At 37.1% G+C, this 21,035-nt stretch overlaps 1 protein-coding gene across 1 annotated transcript in view; it reads left to right on the top strand.

Annotated features, from left to right (window-relative positions):
- Nucleotides 1-21,035, top strand: part of scn5lab (sodium channel, voltage gated, type V-like, alpha b) — a 163,616-nt gene that overhangs the window by 134,765 nt on the left and 7,816 nt on the right. Inside the window, exons 17-24 of the mRNA XM_062991231.1 lie at nucleotides 5,522-5,642; nucleotides 8,467-8,621; nucleotides 10,495-10,668; nucleotides 14,267-14,389; nucleotides 16,852-17,124; nucleotides 19,522-19,575; nucleotides 20,117-20,254; nucleotides 20,677-20,781. Coding sequence (XP_062847301.1) covers nucleotides 5,522-5,642; nucleotides 8,467-8,621; nucleotides 10,495-10,668; nucleotides 14,267-14,389; nucleotides 16,852-17,124; nucleotides 19,522-19,575; nucleotides 20,117-20,254; nucleotides 20,677-20,781 — 1,143 coding nt within the window. The remainder of the gene's footprint in view (nucleotides 1-5,521; nucleotides 5,643-8,466; nucleotides 8,622-10,494; nucleotides 10,669-14,266; nucleotides 14,390-16,851; nucleotides 17,125-19,521; nucleotides 19,576-20,116; nucleotides 20,255-20,676; nucleotides 20,782-21,035) is intronic.

Raw genomic sequence — 21,035 nt, forward strand, 5'->3', positions numbered from 1 at the left:
CTTATCAAAATTGTTTGCAGCTTTCTACTTTGCTCTCTGTTTTATTCCATAATCTCTGGCAGCTTTTTGGCAGGGTGCCCTCAAATACTGCTAATACTGCATGTCAAAGACCTTGTAAGAAAGTACAGCTTACCATACATTTCTGAAGATCTGATTTCATTAGGCACCAGAGGTGTATGGCATGCAACAGGCCAATGCCCCCTGCAGAGATATTAATAGGGCTTTTGTGTTGGTCAGTAGTGATGGAATGTAAACTCCCATGAAACACTACCAGGTTTGAGGCTAGAATTTCACACATGCGTGTCCTGCCAATAAGCCAGAACTGTTAACTGGTGGTTGCATTTGATTTTGTGGATAAAAAAGACTTAAAAGTGACTTCACTTACAGTGACCTACCCTAAGGACAGTCTGAGCGCTCCTATGTTTGACCGGCATTGATATCATCATGTGTGCTGTGTTGTATTATTATTGCTCTATTGAGTGCACTCAGCATGCGTGTTCCATTACAAATCAATCACATTAAATTGTACAATGGGAGAGTTTTCATTTGCCTCTCAGTGTAAAGTGAAGCAAATGAAAACTGATCCCCAAAGCCTTCAGTATATGTGTGTGGCTTTTCAATTAAGGTTGGCTTGGTGAAGGCTTTTGCTTATTGTTCGAGTGGACCTGTGTGGACAGGTAAGTGCTTAATGAGATATTCTGATGTCACTGCTTCTCAGTCCTGTTCTCAATAGAAGGGATGTTCAAAATGTAGTATCATGATCCATAGGTAATAGTTAGAAAGTAAAAGAATGGATAGATTATTGCTTGATTGGTTTGTTCAACTTTAATTTGATATGTAGCAAGCCATTTTATAATAAGAGATATTATTCTTATTTTTATTATAATTATTCACGTATTTGTCTGGTGCTTTTATACAAAATATAACAACTGTACAGTGTTGAATTGGGCTTAGAAGTACATAAATGAGAATTTTTTTTTTTTTTGGTGATGATTAAAGCTTATTCTAACCTTCTTCACCCTTTCCAGTGTGGCACTGCCACACCACATTTCCATCTGCTTTAATGCGAAAGCAAGACACAGCAGCCTGTCAGCAAGGATGCACATCATTTCCATGGCTGCCCAGTCTTCTCCTGTACTCCTTTGTTTGTTGTCTCTCACCAAACCAACACTATGTTTTCAAGCTTTGTATTACAAATTGCTTTATATTAATCACTTGTTATGTATTACAAGGCAGATGATTTTTTTGGTTGTATACAATCACTTAAGGACATAGATTTTTAATTTTCTTACATTCCTTTTTAGTGTTGTATTGGTACTACTTGTTGGGTCTTTGTGCTTAAACTCATCTTCAGTCCATGCTTCCTAAAATATCCCTATAACTTCATGCTACTACCACCACCATATTTTACAGTGACAATAGTGATTTATTAGATTGAATCTGCACATTAATATAATTTACACTCCTTCATAACCCTTTGATATAGTTGATCCATAACAACTGGCTTTATTCTCAACCACTAACTTCTGTCACTCATAATTTTTTACTGGGCTTAGAGGGACAGCCTGACTTAGGGACTGTAACTGTAGTTTTGTATTTTGTCTACTTTATTTTGTCTACTTTATGTTGAACTTGACTGTGCTCATTTATATTACGTGCCATTGGGATGTTGTTGTATTGCTCTGTAGATTGGAGGTTCAGTTTGATTATAGCCCTAAATGTACAGTGGTATCCCATAGGGATGTAACCTGTTAATGCGTTCCGTGGTCCAGTGGAACTGCATATATTGTAGGCTAATGTAAAATAATGGGGTTGTTTATGACACTTATTAAAAATAACACAAGTAAAATATAAAACAGTTAAAATCAATATAAAAGTACAATAAAAACCTGCACTTTATCTTTACTTCTTCATTGTTTCTTTACACTTTTTAATCAGGGAGATGCTTGATCTTGGAATACCGGATTCCTGAGCGAGTTCAGTAATTCACATAAGAAGTGACAAAAACGCTTTTTGCACTGGCTGCGCCGTTGGAGTGTGGTGGTGCACAAAACTTAACATGACTTACTGTACTAAAACACAGAGCAAGGAATTTCATTAGTGGAGAGAACATATGAGCAATAATAATTAAGAGAGGTTTAGTGTTTCTATGTCATTCTTTTAGTACATTAAGTCACATCAAGCTATTTTTGACGATGAGCGTTTTAGACTCTTTCGAAAAAGCTGATTCTCACAATTTTTCAGAACCCCGAGCTATAACACAAGTTTAAAAGTGAAACAGGAGGAAAATACAGCTAAACAAATTATACATGTAGAGCTTTCAGAGTGAATTTGATGGTTATTCCACACAAATGCAGATTCGTCTTATATTTGCACTTGAAGGATGTTTTACCGCACCGCTCAAACCAAGCGCTGAACAAAGCAGCTGTTCATTGTAATTTGAAATTAAATAAAAAATAAATAAAAAAGCTGAACATGTTGAGGTTAAGGAAAATGCAGAGTTTAAGGATACAAGTTTCTCTATGAAGTGCATCGCGTTTCAAAGATTTCAAGTTTAGGGGACTTTTTTTTTTAGATCTTTTTCTTGTGAATCAAAAGCAAAAAAATTTATGAATGAGCTTTTGACTATCAATGAATGCAATGAGTAATGTAATTACAATACGCATGAGTGATTGTTTAACCTTAGATTGTTTTAATGTTAGTGAAACATTCAATTTCAATCTCTACTATGTGTATTCAACTAGGGACTGAGTATTTTTCATGGCACAGAAGATATTCAAACATTTACCACATTAGGCCATTTTGGCTTGTAGAATATTTGTTCTTCCCCTTCCAAGCCAAGTTCTAGCCTGCATGCAGCATTGCACTGTCTACTCGTGTTGACATGGTGTTAGCTTTTTATTGTGCCAGGAAAGCCACAGGGCAGAACAGTCACCCACAGGGTCTCACAAACAAGGCAGAGCATGAGGTGTATTAGGTTTCATCAGACACTCATGTCAGCACTCTTGCGCTTCTACACAATAGTCCAAATAGCGTTCATCTCATGCGAGCACTTCAGGCTGGAGGCAAGGGTAACACGATGGGTCCAAACCGAGGTTTGATGCCGGTCCGAGCAGGGCTCTAAGATGCATATAGACACGTGCTAACCCAAACCTAAATAAATAAACTATAAATCTAAATACTTCGAAAAAAGGCAATGGATGTGCTTACTAAGTCATATGTAGCAAAATTGGGATCCCACGCTGCCATAAAGTTTCTGAAACAGTGCCAGCTTCAGCGGAATTAGTCTGAATGGTAATGTAGGTACTGTGATAATGAAGCAATTTCTCTTCCGAGTTGATAATTAGTGTAATGTACTAGTGTCTATTAGATTTGTGTGAAGTTTATTGTGTTACTGTCTTGCACTGTATAAATCTTAATAGCATTGAATTTTACTGTACAGTAATGTGAGCATGTATCTGCTACAACCGAGAATGTTATCAGATTCTTAGCTGAAACGTAAGATTAGATTAAATAGGATATGTGTCATTATTGATGATAATTATTATTATTATTTTTAAATGATTTTGACTCCTTTATAACTCTTAATTTAGTGTGATCATACAATGTATAAAAATACATACATAGTACAGGGTAATTTACCTAAAGTGTATACTAAGTACTGAATCATTTTATCAGCTCCACTTACCATATAGAAGCACTTTGTAGTTCTACAATTACTGACTGTAGTCCATTTATTTCTCTACATACTGTTTTAACCTGCTTTCACCCTGTTCTTCAATGGTCAGGACCCCCACAGGACCACCAAAGAGCAGGTATTATTTAGGTTGTGGATCATACTCAGCACTGCAGTGACACTGACATGGTGGTGGTGTGTTAGTGTGTGTTGTGCTGGTATGAGTGGATCAGACACAGCAGCGCTGCTGGAGTTTTTAAATACTGTGTCCACTCACTGTCCACTCTATTAGACACTCCTCATCTATTGCTGCTGTTTGAGTTGGTCATCTTCTAGACCTTCATCAGTGGTCACAGGACGCTGCCCACGGGCGCTGTTGGCTGAATATATTTGGTTGGTGGACTATTCTCAGTCCAGCAGTGACAGTGAGGTGTTTGAAAACTCCAGCAGCGCTGCTGTGTCTGATCCACTCCTACCAGCACAACACACACTAACACACCACCACCATGTCAGTGTCACTGCAGTGCTGAGAACATCCAAATAATACTTACTCTGTAGTGGTCCTGGGAGAGTCCTGATCATTGAAGAACAGCATGAAAGAGGGCTAAAAGCATGCAGAGAAACAGATGGACTACAGTCAGTTATTGAAGAACTACAAAGTGCTCCTTTATTGTAAGTGGAGCTGATAAAATGGACAGTGAGTGTAGAAACAAGGGGGTGGTTTTAATGTTATGACTGATCGATGTGTATATATACATATATAGTGATCATGATCAGTGCTATCACTCATTTTATGTGTACTTAATGTATGTGCAAAATAATACAAGGGAGAGGCAAGATTAATTGAATGTGGAAGTTGCTCCATGCACTTATTTTGGTGAGACGAAGACTACAGTATAATAAATGTTAAGAATTTTTCATCAACATTTTTGGTTTGGAAATTCCAAAATAGTAGTGCTATACCAAACATTCACCTCACACCCCCACTGTAATGTTTTGTTTTGTGTTTACACTCCAAAAAGGGTTTCCCACTAAAGTGCCTTCAGGTGTTGAAACTGGCATTTTTATTAAAGTGAATGCATTAGTGAATCCACATTTCTCCATTATAGCAAACCAGCAATTTTTCCCACTTTCACACATGCTGTAATTGTTTTATTTTATGCAATCTGTGTAAAACATAACAGTTTAATCCTGCCTGTGTTATGACAGGTTGCTATTGCGACAACAGGTGTTTAACATTGTACAGTTAGTTATTCAGTCTAGAGCAAAGTATGTTTTAAAAAGAAAGCACATCTTTGACATCTGGATCCAGTTATTTTCAACATATTCTTACATTAATTTAAGAACTATACTAGTAGGTCTGGTAAATTATTTTTCATATTTGCCCTTGCCAGGTTTTTAAAGGAAAAAGTTAGTACCTAAACAAGGGCTTGGGCACTTGGAGCCCTCCTGTCTTCATGTGTCAGTTGTTTGGGATAATTCACACAAAGGTTATTTACATAATTACACTGGATTATTAAATTCACCAAATAAATCACAGAAACACAAAAACTAATGTGGGTCACCACTGAGGAAACATGATAATTGATGTAGCCATGTAACTGTCAGGATTAAATCAGCTGTTGTGGATGAAGTACTTTAAAATAGATTAAAGAGTTTTGTTTATAATCTTAGAAAAACTTCTAGGTATAAAAATATTTTTTATTTAGTTAGAATAACATAAATAACAAAAGATAAACTTGGAAATCAGTAGTTCCTACCTCTCAGCAGAAGTGTCTGTTAAAACGGTCATTTTGAAGTGTTACTTATGTAATCAGTGGACTGATTGGTTCTCTTGGCTTTCAGAATGACGACATCAGCCTATCAGAGGGTAGCACAATTGACATCAGGAAGCCTGGAGAGGAGGAAGATGAATACTCAGAGATGGCGGAGGAGGACATGGACCCTGAAAATTGCTTTCCCGATGGTAAGTATGTCTCATAAGAGCAGACGACTGGATAACAAAGTTTGTCATAAAGCCACCATCAAGCATATTGACATGTAACAAGATATCATTTGCATTCAGTGTTTTTAGTCATTAAATAACTATATTTTATAATCACAACCCTGCTAGAAACCTGAGTTGCCAAAAATTGAAGCCCTATTTAATATAAGACATACCATGAAATGATATTTGAAAGGTCTAAGGGGTAGGAAGTGGTGTATCCTGTGTCAGGAATTGAAACAAGCTTATAGTAATTCAATGACTGATACTCCATATTCAATTTTTTAGAACTTATCAGCTCGTGCATTAGATCAGATGTACTCAAACAGTACCAATCACCAAACAGTGCATGTTATTTAGACAGCAATTGGGTTTATTTTAGTGTAAATTAAATAGATATAGAACAGATTACAGTAAAATAGTATCTGTATATTCAAATCAATGTAAGTGCTGATGCCAAACTGAACACTTGCTAAAAGAAATTACACAGATTATCCAGGCAGTTTGTCATGCATTTAGCTATAGCTAGAGCCCTACTAAATTCACGAGAAATTGTGCTTAATTTTACAGACCTTGTTTTTAAAAAAAACACAGATTTTACGGACTCTTAAAGAAAAGTGCCACAATTCCCAGCAGTCATTAAATATCACTCATAAATTTAATGATAGAATCAATGGAAGCTACAATACACAGCACAGCCTACCTTAAGATGAAAATACTTGTCTGTGTTTTGACCCACAACTCCCCCCCCCACCTCAGAATTAGTTGAGAGTTTTCTAAACTCAGTTTTGTCCAACCCGATTACTAATGTAACCGAGCGTCTTTAGAGTTTGATGAGTTATAAAGTAAGAAATAAACTGTACACAAACAAACTATCGGGAGCATAACACTTTACTGGCTTGTTCTTTTGAGGTGCAGCACAGACTACAGAGAGATGATTATGTGTGTAGAGTAGTACACTTTTTAATTGACTATGAAATTCCAAAAGGAACAAGCACAGAAAAGTCTGTTACACTAACTTAATTATGATGCTGTTTTATCTGTAGGATGCTGTAGGACCGCCTCATATTGCATATTGCGCCGCATTTTTCATTCGTGTAGCGTATCGAATAAAAAAAACGCTAAATACAAATCTTAAATTTTACATTTCACAGCAGATTGCATATTTCACAAGAAATGGCTCATTTCACGGTATGTGACGCGATTTTCACGGCCGTGAATTAGGAAGGGCCTCCAAAACACCAGCAGTGTGATATGAAACATCAGAGGACCCTGAGATTAATGTAACATAATTCCTAAAGTAGCAGTCTGGTGGTGCAGCTGGTAAAGTGGGTACCGCACAGAAACATGGATCTTTGGGACTTGTGTTTAATCTTTGCCTTCAGTCACCGTCTGTGTAAGTGAGTGAATGTAAGTGACACACCGCATTGCATGTTTCTGGTTTTTGGTCCTGGATTCTAGTTAGGGCAGTGGTAGCCTAGTGGGTAGAGCTTTGGACTTTCATTTAAAAGGTTGAGAGTTCAAATCCCAGCTCTGCCTTGCAGCCACTGTTGGGCCCTTGAGCAAGGCCCTTAACCCTCTCAGCTCCAGGGGCGCCGTACAATGGCTGACCCTGCGCTCTGACACCAGCTTTCAAACAAGCTGGAATAGGCAAAGAAAGAATTTCGTTGTACTGTACACCTGTATATGTATATATGACAAATAAAGGCAGTCTATTCATTCTATTCTATTCTGTTAAGTCTCTTCAAGACAATGTCTGTTGTAAAAAGCACTATACAAATACATTTAACTTTAACTTTGATTGACACACTGTCCTGGATGTATGTACCAACTGCAGACCTGACCAAGATAAAGTGGTTACTAAAAATAAATGATGAATAATAGTGGTCAATACCAGCAGCTACTAACACAAGCCGTTAACACTTTAAATATTAAGGGCATACAATGTCAACAATGCAAAGCAACAGTGTGACTAAAAAGCTCCCTCTTGTGGACTTCTGCTTTTTAACTGTGAGTGAGTGAATTAGTCAAAAGTCAGGTCCAAAAGGATGCTTTGCGTGATACATCTACTGTTAAGTTTAAAACTACATTTAATTAAAGTAAAATGCATTCCTTTAGGAAATATTTATATATCAGCATTTTGTTAACCATCATTAGCATTTTCATTGTCAGATTTGTGGTGTCAAATTGCTCAGCTAAGCAAACAGCTCCTAATATGACAAACATGAAACATGGCAGGATGGATGTCATAATAAGCATTTCGTAATCTACTGGCAGTCTATGTCCATCACGTTTAATGTCAAATCGGATCAGTCTGGGTAACTCTGTTCTTGCCTTTGTCATCAGCTTGATTTTAACTTTGATAGCTGTTAATTGCTTGACAAATGATGATGCAGGGGTGCTAAAATGTCTATGGCTTCCTACAGTAAACTGGAGCATCAGTACAAATTGAATTGAAAAGACCCTGCTACCATAATCCCGTTATTAAGTTTACAGGCAATAAGTTAATTTGGAGAAGCTCAAATGCCGGTAATGGAGACACTTGGATGCTCAGGGGAGGCTCAAATGTGATTTTAGACCAGCGACCTATTGTTATAGATAGGAGGCTTTTAAAGAGTCATTGACGCTACTTGAAATCATGTCACGTAACAGCCGTGTCTCGCTGACGGAGTCTGTCTGATCATTAAAAACATGTAGCTTTATGTGAAACAAAAGGCTTATGTAAGACATCTCAGGCACTCTCAGTTTACAGTAACTTATGCTTAAGTTAAGTTAAATAACTGATGCTAAGATTTTTTTTTTCTAGTGTGCATCCGTCATTTCCAGTGCTGTGATATTAACACCAGTGCAGGTCTGGGCAGGATGTGGTGGCGACTCAGGAAAACCAGTTATCAGATAGTGGAACATAGCTGGTTTGAAACCTTCATCATCTTCATGATCTTGCTAAGCAGTGGTGCTCTGGTGAGCATTGATTCCACAACACTCATACATTACACTTAGCGGAACTTGAATTATTGACCTCAGTCTTAAATCTACAACCCTGAATATTAGAAGGCTTTCCACTAGATTTTGAACACAGCTGCGGGGATTTGCTTCTTTTTAGTCACAAGAGTAATAGTAAGATTAAGCAATAAACTTGAGCAATAAGTCCTGGAGTCCTAAAGCTTATCATAAACAGTGCAGGGGGTTAAGGTCTGGACTCTTGTTCTTTTTCATATAATGGATAGTTACAGTATAATTCTTTAGTTAGTCTGATTGACTTTAATGCTAAGTTTAAATTTAGATGGCTCCTAAAATCACTTCTGTCCCATGAATAAGGCCCAACAGTGGCCATCTGGCCTCTCTCTTTGGGAATAAACTCCCCATTCCCCACTCACTAGCTCAGAACCTTTACCACTGCCCCAAACCTCATTATAAGGCTTAACCTGGCACAGTCAGCACCTTTTTTGTTAGCCAGCTAGGGGTACAAGAATGCCCACTAGGCGGTCAACTTGCAAGATCAGGGCATCTCCATGGGGCAGCTGCGACAGGGTAATGAAAGCACAACTCTACGCTGACATTAATCAGCTTTAACAGATGCTGTGGGCAACTAGAGATGCTGTGCTTTCCATTTTCCCCAGAAATTGCCAGCAGTGATTGATTTGCACTGAGATTTCAGGGATTTCAAAGATGCTGAAATAGAGACCATGTCGAGATCACAGCCAGGAAGTGACTGATCTGCACAACACATTTGCCATGTTACCACTTCTAAGGAATGATACACAAATATGTCAACAAATGTCACAGCCAAAAAAAGTTCACCACTACTGTGTGGTGCTGCACAACCTTTAACTTTCTTACTGTGCTGAAGTTCTTAACAGCGCAGGAGTGCCTTTTGTTGTTGACTGACTCACAAAGAGAGGCTAATGCCACTGGCCTGTCTGAAGGCCTGCATTCCAGGAGAGGTAGTCTGGCTGGTATTTTGGTGGCATTTACCAACACCTCCTCAGCAAACGCCTGCTCTTTCAGACTGAGTTGAATGATCACACAAAAGCAGAAGTAAAAGCAAAAGTAAGCGGAAAACACCAAGAGACAGAAAACAGCAAACTTGGCTGAAACTGATGCAACACAAGTGTAGTGCTTACTTTATGACTATGAGTATTAAATGTACTGTGCACTAGTTTATGTGAAGGTTTTTTAGACAACAGGGACATTTTAATGTTTTGCAGTGGTAAGTCAATGTGGTTTGTGGTATAAGTGAATGACTATAACATTGCAGTTTTATCAAAACCAGAAGTATTCAAAGTGTTCTGAATGCAAGCTTACTTACAGATTAGGAAAGATGCCTAATGATGAACACAGATATCAAAATACAATCCCATTTAATTTTCTTGAAGGTGCTTCTGATGAGAAATATAAGTTAATAAAGTACAAATATTAAGGAATCAAAAAATAAAATGACACAGTGTTTAAATTGGCTTGAAAAATCATAGATGCTGAGATGGTGTAGCGGTCAATTACTCTAGCCCACCACTGCTGAGACTGCTATTGACCGGCATCTAAACATCTAAGCAGACACGCTCATAACAGGCTCTGTCTCCAGCAAAGAGGAATGTTAAGGGTGGTCAAAGCCCTATAATGGATTGGAATCCTGTAAAGAGTATTTCTGCCTTGCATGCGCCTAGTGTTTACCAGTGCAACCTGTGCCTACCACAACCCTAACCAGTGTAAAGTGGTTGATAAATATTAAAAATAAAAAAAGGAAAACTATTCAAGCACCCCACATAAACAAATCTGTCCCTAACAATTTTCCCTTGTCTTTCTCTCTAATCTCTGACCATTACTCTGTTAACAGGCATTTGAAGACATTTACATTGAACAAAGAAGAGTAGCCAAAGTTGTTCTTGAGTTTGCTGACAAGATTTTCACCTACATCTTCATTCTGGAAATGGTTCTGAAATGGCTCGCATATGGCTTTAAAAAGTACTTTACCAACTACTGGTGCTGGCTAGACTTTCTAATCGTTGATGTAAGTAAAATTTTACAATGTTTTTTTTTTTTATCTTAATATTCTAGTAAATGAATGATTCCTTAATTCATTGTTAATGTACTACAGTGTGTTGAAAAAGTATTTGGCATTCAACAGAGTTCAGCTATTTTTGATAAGTGATTTGTTTTAGATTTTTAAACTCATTTTAATATAAGATAATGACAACACCAGTATGAAGCTTAAATGAATGTTCCACTTATCGAAGAGACATATGTCACCCATGTGAAGACAAAATTACCCCGCTAAACATAATAACTGTTAAAGTGGTAGCCTTGTGGGACAGCCTAGGGTTGACAGTTCGAATCCTGGCTCTGCCATGGTGCCATTGTTGGGCCGTTGAGCAAGGCCCTTAATCCTTTCTGCTCCAGCAGGGCCGTACAATGCCTAACTCCCTGTGCTCTGGCCCCAGCTTCCAAACAAGCTGGGATATGCGAAGAAAGAATTTCGTTGTACTGTACACCTGTATATGTATATATGACAAATAAAGGCATTATATTCTAATTGGTTGTGCCACCCTTACGAGCAACAACTGCAATCAAACATTTACAATGATTGTGTTAAGTATTTTACATTGCTGTGCTGGAAATATGGCCCACTTGTTTATGCAGAATTGTTTTAATTCGACTACATTTTGGGTTTTCTAGCATAAACTGCACGTTTAAGGTCTTGCCACAGCATCTCAATGGGATTCAAATCAAGACGTTGACTCTTCTACTCCAGAATCTTAATTTTGATTATTTTGAGCCATTCAGAGATGGACTTGCTTGTGTAATTCAGATAATTGTCCTGCTGCATAACCCAACATATAACTGTGACAAATATGCAAAAGTTTGGAAATTAAAATAAAATAAATTGAGAAAGTGGCAATGCTTTTTCTCAGCACTATGTTAATGAATGCTAAATATAATTTTCTGAGCAGTAAAATATATCAGTTGTTTGATGTCACTTGATAATTGAGATTTTACATTAATTAAGTCTTTCAAAGGCCCCAGATAACAGGTGCCCAAATTAGTGCATTAGTCACAAAAACTAGAAGAGTTGCATACAGGTAGACAAAATACATTTGCAGTAGTAACAGTGCTTACAATTCACTTTACCGGCTAGTTACTAAATGCCCCTCCAAAAAACACAAATGCACAAAAAATGTGGTGTAAGGTGCACAAAACTGGCCCCTTGAGCTATATAAAATATTTAATTATTTTAAAATATACCCCCCATTTACGTGGAGGTAATTTTTTGAGGAAACCACATTACGGCCTCATCCCATACTGACTGTTGGAAAAATTAGATGGGGGATTTATAATGTTATGGGTTGCTGGATTTATTTGCATGGTTATCATTTTTACATGACCAGGTGCAACCTGTGGTGCAAACACTCTAAATGATGTTCCAGCATTTTATATATATATATTGCTATAAATATTAATGGGGTGTTTAATAAACTCCATACTTAAGTTAGGCACATTTTGACCTTCCCAATCTCAAAATTAGTATTCGGCATTAATAAACCCCATGAAATGGTTTAGAGTAAAATTACCATAATGTACATCTTTACCTTCCTTATGTCTTAAAAATGGGGGTGGGTGGGGGAGGGGCGTTCTTTTTTGTGTTTTTCTGGTCCAGCCATTTAGGACTCGTATGTCAGCATTTCAAAACATAATCAAGCTGTGTTGGAGAGCAACCAGTCATACTTCTATTTTTTTTTATTCTATTTATGCATTTATTTCCTGATGATAGACATAGCGAACACACGCCCCCTCCAACATGTTTGTTTATATGTACCACCATGTCAACACATTGGCTATGTTAATGGCATGGAGGTTCAGTGTTTTCCTTTTAAGGCAGCAATCTATAGTCTTTGTCAGTCAATGTTTTGTTCTGTTGGTTGTTAGATGTATATTTCTTTCATTGTTTAGAAGGACAGATACTTTTTTTGCCACTAGATATTTGGGGCAGTCGATTAAGATGATAGAAAAAAGTATTTCCTCTGAGTGTGCAGTTGTCAACCTCTTTTTTTTCCTGCATGAGGCTGGTTCACACAAGAATCAGTATTGTGTATGGAGAGTCACGCACTGCTGTCCATTATCTTCCATCTTTGTGCAGCAATGATGAGGAATCCTTTTGGCCCTCCCACCCATCATACGTTAGCCAATCGTGTCTGTGGCAGATATTAGACAATCATGTCTGCGTGTAGGCGTCTTATAGCAGAGCTGAGATTCAAATTCACAAGCTCGAGATCTCACTTGACTGCCCTATCCTTCTTATTAACTCTGTAATGTTAATATATTATAATGGGTTGTCATTAATCTGTGTATCCCCTGTATGCATACAACATGTTTTCATACATATTAATGTGTGTAGGGTTTATTACATATACAGTATAGAGTAATAGTGTATGTTTGTAACACAAAGCCTGTGCTGTGTACCTGACCAAAAAGTAGTAAATAGCCTAAATTGTTATATAATAAAGTGTAGTATATAATAAATAATATATAATAAAGCATAATACAAAATGGTGTAATTTATGTGTGGGCTGTAATTGATAAAGCTATAAAGAAACCAATTAGAGTACACACGCTGTGTACACACACATAAAAACAGACTGGCTTTTATATAGGCTTACCAACCCACACTGGTTTAATATCTCTGCAAATATTATGCATGAGACTAAATGATTCTCCAGTGTTAGTTTAAACCACAGTGGTGAAAAGATAAGCCAAGGTTTTTCTCCCTTATTCCCAAAACAGGCTTTTTGTGCTGTTCATAAGTTGTTATGATAATATAATATAAGCAGTTTTATATTAAATGTTTCCTGTGAGCTTAAATATGCCCTTGTTTTAATAATATATAGAAGTGCAAGGCAACAAACAAGGAACTCACTCTATTTTTAGCAACATGGTTTAATCTTGAAAATTCATTAAAAGGTCAGCATGTGCTATGTAAAGAAAACTCAATATTCTGTGTTAATATACGTATATACATGTTGTGTATAGCTGTCTTATAAGATATGTATAATATTTTGTAAATAACATCATCACAGCACTAACTAAACAACATATAATTCAATCTACGCAGATTTCAGTGATTGGCCTGTTGGCACGAGCCTTCAATTATGAACAAATTGGCCCTGTGCGTGTGCTAAGGACCCTCCGGGCACTGAGGCCGCTACGGGCCGTATCTCGCTTTGCTGGGATGAGGGTAAGGATTGTAAAGTGCCACTTTCCAGTTGCTTAAGCCCACTGTCTTGCTTTCAGTAGATAGATGATTGTAAGGCTTCTTAATAAAATGTTTCCTTCCCAGGTTCACCAAAGCTTTCTGAGGACCACAAGAACTTACCTATATTTTGTTCATTTTTAACAGAATTGATGATACATGGACCCAGGAAACCCCTAATACAGTCGTTGGTTTAAATGATTTAATCACCTTTGTTTGTCTGTTTCCTTCAGGAGCCAGAATGATTAATCCCTTTTTCACTTTTACAGGTAATGCAGGAGCCCATTGCCTGGCAAGTTTTATCAGCTTGCTAATACTCTATTTCTATCTTTTCTGTTTCTTTCACTCTCTGTGTCCCTTTTAGGTGTCTTTAATAAGCCTCGTAGCTAGCACACTAGGCTACTCTGACTTGGCTGCCATCAAATCACTTAGGACCCTCAGGGCTCTCAGGCCACTAAGAGCTCTATCCAGATTTGAAGGCATGAGGGTAAGAGTTTCTCTTCTCTGTCTCCATCTGCCACCTCTCTGTCCTCTGTCTAAATACATGTTTCCACTTTTCCAAAAAATTACAGAATCACTACAATTGATGTAAATTCTAAAAATAAGTTAAAATAATCATTGTGCTAAAACAAATTGTAACAAACATGCATGTAACATTAAAATATACTGATTATTCTATATTATTATTAAAGGGAATGTCCATGATTTTTAAGTAAGCTACCTGTGCATGTTTTGTAAGCCAACAACCAGTTCAATTCAGCTCCTCACCTGGGAGTTCCCTCCGAACACACAGAGGCACAGAATGCTGATGCAAACATAAGTGACAGGTAATTAGAATGCCTCCTTGTGCTGATTGGTTGAATAGTGCCTGACATCTGGGGCAACCACAGGGACCAAGAATATTGTCCTGAACATTTATTTTGCAGCTCTAAGAATAGAAGACATTGTCAAATATACAAGCTTTCTTTAAAAAAAGAAATCACTGACAAGCCCTTTATTAAGCGAACAAACAATTCATCTTCATCCACCAGCAAAATCTAGTCAGCATTCTCAGATTTCAACTTTAATTTAGACTGTATTGTCACAATTTTTAGTACTGCTATCACAACTTTTTTGGCTGCAACAGTAAACTGTTAACTGTTAGCTCGATCCCATACTGATTTAAACACTAGCAAATCATGGCTGTCTATGAGCTTATGTATAACAAAGAGGGTAGTTAGTGACCTTCTTTAAGCTTCATTGTCTGTGCAATGATGTTTCTTAGCTGCTCTTCAGAAAAATACAACTTTATACAGGAGAGCTAAGTAGCAGTTAATAATGGGCTTTAAATTAAACAAAAATATACTAATAAAAACACACGCTGCAAAACTCATGATTTCTATGTGTAATTCTCACAGTTCGTTTAGGTATTAATCATGTTTGATCTATTTAATTTACTGTCTGACTTATCTGACACCTTCATATTTTTATACTAGGGAGGATTTTTATTATAAAATTAATGTCTTGACAGTATTGCAATTTATAATTACTGCATCAGTATTATTCTATCAATATATAATAAACAATCATTTTATGCAACATTCCACAATGTTTGAAACAAGCCTGAAGGTGAACCATAAACTATTGTATTTATTTTTTCTGGCAGTATTATAAAAACTAATTCTGATATTTTGAAAGCAGTCACCCCCAAGCCTGGAATTAGATCATTAGACAATCAAGAAAGACCTTTATTTTTTCTGTATTTATTTATTTATTATTTATTTATGGTCAGTATTAGATATTAATGCTTCTTTTATCTGTGCACAACAGTGCAATGTCCTCTTTGTTTAATGATTAAAATCTAAACTTGAGCCTTTATTATTATCTTGAGCATTAGTTATTTAGCTTTAATTCACTGATGATTGGCAGTTTGTAAACCATATGTGTCAGCCACCAAAAGACTGAGGAAAGCCTAGCTCATGAGAATGGATTTGCATGTTGTGTAACAGTAAAGAGAAGAAGCATGGAGTTCCCTGTGTTGCTGTACGTCTGACAAATACAACTACACATCACAGAGTGTTAACAGCAAAAGCCTGGGGCACACTGTCGTGTTTACATGAGAACAGAAAGTGCCATATCATTATCAGAGAATCAGTTAGTTCTTAGATCTCTCTCTAACACTTCTTTATCTGACAAACTGACCATTACAGATAAAGATTTGTCTCATAAATTTACATTTATAGCCAAACTTAGCACATTTTAATTGGTTTTAATCATTTAATAAAAAAATATTTATTCAAAGCTGCCTATGGTTGTAGTAGTAATATTGTTATTTATCTCCAGCTAAATGGAATAAACACTTCTCTGTAAACAGTCATTATTACTTTAATTAGACACTAAATAAATAGGCACATTTTATTATGTATTTGCCAGATTTCTCATCTTTGGTTGTGTATGTTTTGCTGCCCTGTTTTCTTTTCTAATATGCTCTACCACCACCCAGTATTAATAAAGTTGTTTTGGATGGTCATACAGATCAGTTTACTATAAGTAAAATATTTGACATGTTAATCCATTTTAAGGATTAGGGCAGTTGTATCCTAGTGGTTAAGGTACCGGACTAGTAATCAAAAGGTCGCTGGTTCAAGCCCCACCACTGCCAGGTTGCCACTGTTTGGCCCTTGAGCAAGGCCCTTAACCCTCAATTGCTTAGACAACATACTGTTAATGCCAAAAATTTAAATGTAAAATGTAAGAACTTAGATGTAATCCTGCAATGTGCTGAATATATTCAGTGTAATTAAATAATGGATGCACATGACCATCTAAATCAATAATTAAATCAACAATGTTGTTATAGATTTGCACAAACACAATATATACTGCTTTTATAACATACAGCAATAGAACATATAGAACTGGATGTCACAAGTCCTTGATCGTTGTTTGTTCTCTGTATATGAACACCAGGTGGTTGTGAATGCTTTGATCGGGGCCATCCCGTCAATCATGAACGTCCTACTGGTGTGTCTGATCTTCTGGCTTATCTTCAGCATCATGGGTGTGAACCTGTTTGCTGGAAAATTTGGTCGCTGCATCAACCACGCAGGTGAAGTCTATAATGCTTCACACGTTAACAACAAGTCCGAGTGCCTGGCTATGAACGAAACCGAATACTACTGGACTAAAGTAAAAGTCAACTTTGACAATGTGGGTGCTGGCTACCTTGCATTACTTCAAGTGGTGAGTGTGACCTTTTTTCTCACAGTTTCCTTCTCTCCCACACACACACACGCACCCCTCCCACACACAAACAAACGGAGCGCTCAGTTTGAAACGTTCTTTCTATCCTTTTTGCACTTTGTCGCTGCCTGCCTCTGCCTGTCCATGAGTACGAATCAATCAACAAGTCAGCGGAACTTTATTTTTAGCTACCACTGGGGCCATTATACAGAATTTTGTTCTCAGCAAGAGTGCATGCACTCCGTTCTTCATTTTAACTTAGTTGGTATGGTAGCCTAGCAACAAGTCACTTAGCTCCTTTCCATCACCTTCTTCTGACTCGACTCGATACAAACCTTTCATTTGCATCTGGAAATAGGCAGTCTCAGGCCATTCACAAAAGCCCTGTAATTACTGATAACCAAGGCAAAAAACAACCAACTGTAGTGATTTCTTGCACTCACTCAGTCTAAAAGAGGGCTCCCCTTCCCTTTCTTAAAAAATACATCCATTAACGCAAGTCCATTTTTGTCTATTACAACCTCATTCATATGAGCTAGTGTGGCCTGTTCTCTTCTGTTTACACCTAACTAAAAGTGTAAACTAATCTAAAAGAACTTTCAGAAATCTTTTTTATGCTTAAAACTCATATGTGTTTGTTGGAGGATAAAAGTTTAACAAAAAAGTTTTATTTAAATAAATATTTTGTAATTAACTTAATTATTTTCCCTCTCATTAATTAATTAATTTTTATTTACTACAGTGTCATTAAAACATATTTGCCGGCGCCCAGGTGGCGCAGCGGGATATTCCGCTAGCACACCAGTGCCGAGATTCTGAACTCCTCGGTTCAAAACTCAGCGTTCCCAACGGTCAGCTGTGCGCCTTCTAGCAGGCATTATTGGCAGTGCCTGCAGCAGACACATTTCTGCTAGGGCAGGATGACCGGATTATGTGGGTGGGGTCTACTAACGCTGTGTACGGACCCTGATTGGCAGATAGAGAGGCACCTGTGCAGAGTGCATAGGTGAAAAAGGGTTCCGCTAAGGGCTGTGCGCAGGTCGGAGGAGGCGTCAGCAGCAATATACCCACCTTGACTGCAATCAGGGATCCCCCAGCAGAGGAAGACAAATTGACTGCGCGAAAAATTGCATAAATGCATAAATAAAATAGAAAAAATATATTTGCCCCTTTTTGATTACTTTTAATTTTGCATGTCTCACTTATTAATTTGACATTCATAAACAACATGTAATATAAGACAAAGACAATGTGATTAAACACAAAAAAGGAAAAAAAGTGATCCAACAGTAAAAAGTAATTTTTTCTTCTAACCTGATAACTGATTGTGCCACTTATTAGTTACAACTACAAACACTAAGTATTTTGGGATCTTTAATAACTAATAATTAATAGAAATTCTACCTACAGTGTTTTGAAGAATTGCTTTAATTCTGCCACATTGGTTGGTATTTAAGTTTCAAGTCAAAACTTTAAATTGGACACTCAAAACCTTTATTTTGTTTAATATTAGTGTTGTCTTTTTACATAATCCTGTTGCATCTGGTGGTTCCATTCATTATAGCAAGTTACTCAGGCAAACTTCCCTATAACATCATACCAGCAGCACTATGTTTTTCTGTTAGTATGGATTTATAGTGGAATGCTGTGGTAACTTTAGGCTCGATGTGACAGGATAAGTCTATCAAAAAGTTAAGGGTTTGACTGATAAGTCCACAAAACATTATCCCAGAAGGCCAAGATCCTTCATGAATGTCATTTTTGCATGACAGCTGACCTTTTTTGAGGCAAGTAAAGCCTGCAGTTCCTTAGAGAAATTCACAGCTTTTATATCCTTTTAAAGAATTTCCAAAGTGATTTTCTTCCTGCTGCGTGTTCAGACTTACTGGCCTCTTCACATGCTAAAAATGTTCTGTTTGAGTGACACTTTGATTCAGCAGAGCTGGCAGTAATCTAATTAAACCCAATTATCAATAACATTTGGTTTATTGGTTTATTAAGCAACTAAGAGTGCAAATACTTTCTTTACATGAGGACACAGTGATGATTAAGTCTACCAAGAAACAGTTCTCACAGTGCAGTAATACACTCTGGACAGAGAGCATTACACACTTCCACTCACTCACACATCCACTCACTTATTCACAAACTTAAGGCAGTTTAGAGTAGCCTAAATACCAACATGGCTTCAGGCCAACCTCCTTACAGACTGTGAGATTACAGGAGGAAGCTACAGGAGGTCACCATGAGCCTAAAACTATAAGAAACCTACAATACCTACTGTGCCACCTTTCTGCCCTAGTGCTTCCTCTACATTTACACTGTAATTCAAAATGCATTATTCATGATTAATAATAAAAGTGTGTTAAAACATTACCCTGTTTTATCTTTATTAAGGCTACGTTTAAAGGCTGGATGGACATCATGTATGCAGCTGTTGATTCACGTGCTGTAAGTGTATTATTTATTTATGCATTTATTTATTTATTTATTTTAAGGGGTCTGCTTATAAGTCATTATTTGTAATGTATTGAAACCTAAATCTAAATGGCCATTACCTGGAAAAAAAATTAATAAACAAATAAACATAATGTGGCGCCGGCGAGTAGGAAGGAGAGCGTCGGGGCCCTTGGCAGTTCACTCAGTGGATTAAGACAGACACTCATTCATACACACATACATTCATACAACAGACAAACATAAAGGCTGCCTATCCAGCCCTCACCATAGCCACCCCAGCCCCAACACTGGGCTACACGGCCACGGTAAGCACGGACAGCATGGCCGCAAGGGCAAAGCCCGTGGCAGCCCCCTAGCGGTGACGCTACATTAATTTTCATTTGCATATAAGCACAAAAAATTCATATTTTTCCAAAACTTTTGGCAGATTTAAATATTTTACTTTACAGAATATAAATATAATACAAGAATATAAATGTTAGTAGATGAATAATTACAATTAAAATAAGTGTATACTTTTCCAATACAACAGGTGGACGAGCAGCCGGTTAAGGAGATCAACCTGTATATGTATCTGTATTTTGTGATTTTTATCATCTTTGGATCATTCTTTACATTGAACCTTTTCATTGGTGTGATCATTGACAACTTCAACCAACAGAAACGGAAGATAAGTATCAGCGCTTTATTAGCACAATTTTTCTGTAGTTTAAATCATCATGGAAACTATACAGGTTTGTTTAACATGAGTGGTAGCACGGTTGTAAATTGACCTCACAGCAAGAAGGTCCTGGGTTCGATCCCCAGTGTACTTGTTCTCCCCTTGACTGCGTGGGTTTACTCCAGGAGCTCCGGTTTCTTCCCACAGTACAAAGACATGCAAGTGAGGTGAATTGGAGACACTAAATTGTCCATGACTGTGTTTGATATAACCTTGTGAAGTGATGAACCTTGTGTGTAATGAGTAACTATCGTTCCTGTCATGAATGTAACCAAAGTGTAAAACATGACGTTAAAATCTTAATAAACAAACATGAGTTTAGAGTAAACTCACATCTGTATAATAATAATAACAGTGGAGTTCTTGTGTACTTAGGAGGACAAGACATCTTCATGACTGAAGAGCAAAAAAAGTATTATAATGCCATGAAAAAACTTGGATCTAAAAAACCTCAGAAACCTATTCCCCGGCCTTTGGTAAGTTGACAGCATTTTTTGCTTAACAAAATAAATACAATTTATAATTTATATATAACACTTCTAACATGTATACTCAATGTCCTAATATATGATGAATTCGGAAAGTATTGACGTTGACCTTTTGCACCTTGTGCACCTTGTGTTGTGGATTTGATTATGAATGGATATAATTCCCATTTTACCCATCAATTTATACTTAATTACTGATCATGACAAAGTTGGAGTGTTTTTTATCATTTTATTCATAATAG

Source organism: Trichomycterus rosablanca, chromosome 3 (assembly GCF_030014385.1).
Source record: "Trichomycterus rosablanca isolate fTriRos1 chromosome 3, fTriRos1.hap1, whole genome shotgun sequence".
Lineage (NCBI taxonomy): Eukaryota > Metazoa > Chordata > Actinopteri > Siluriformes > Trichomycteridae > Trichomycterus > Trichomycterus rosablanca.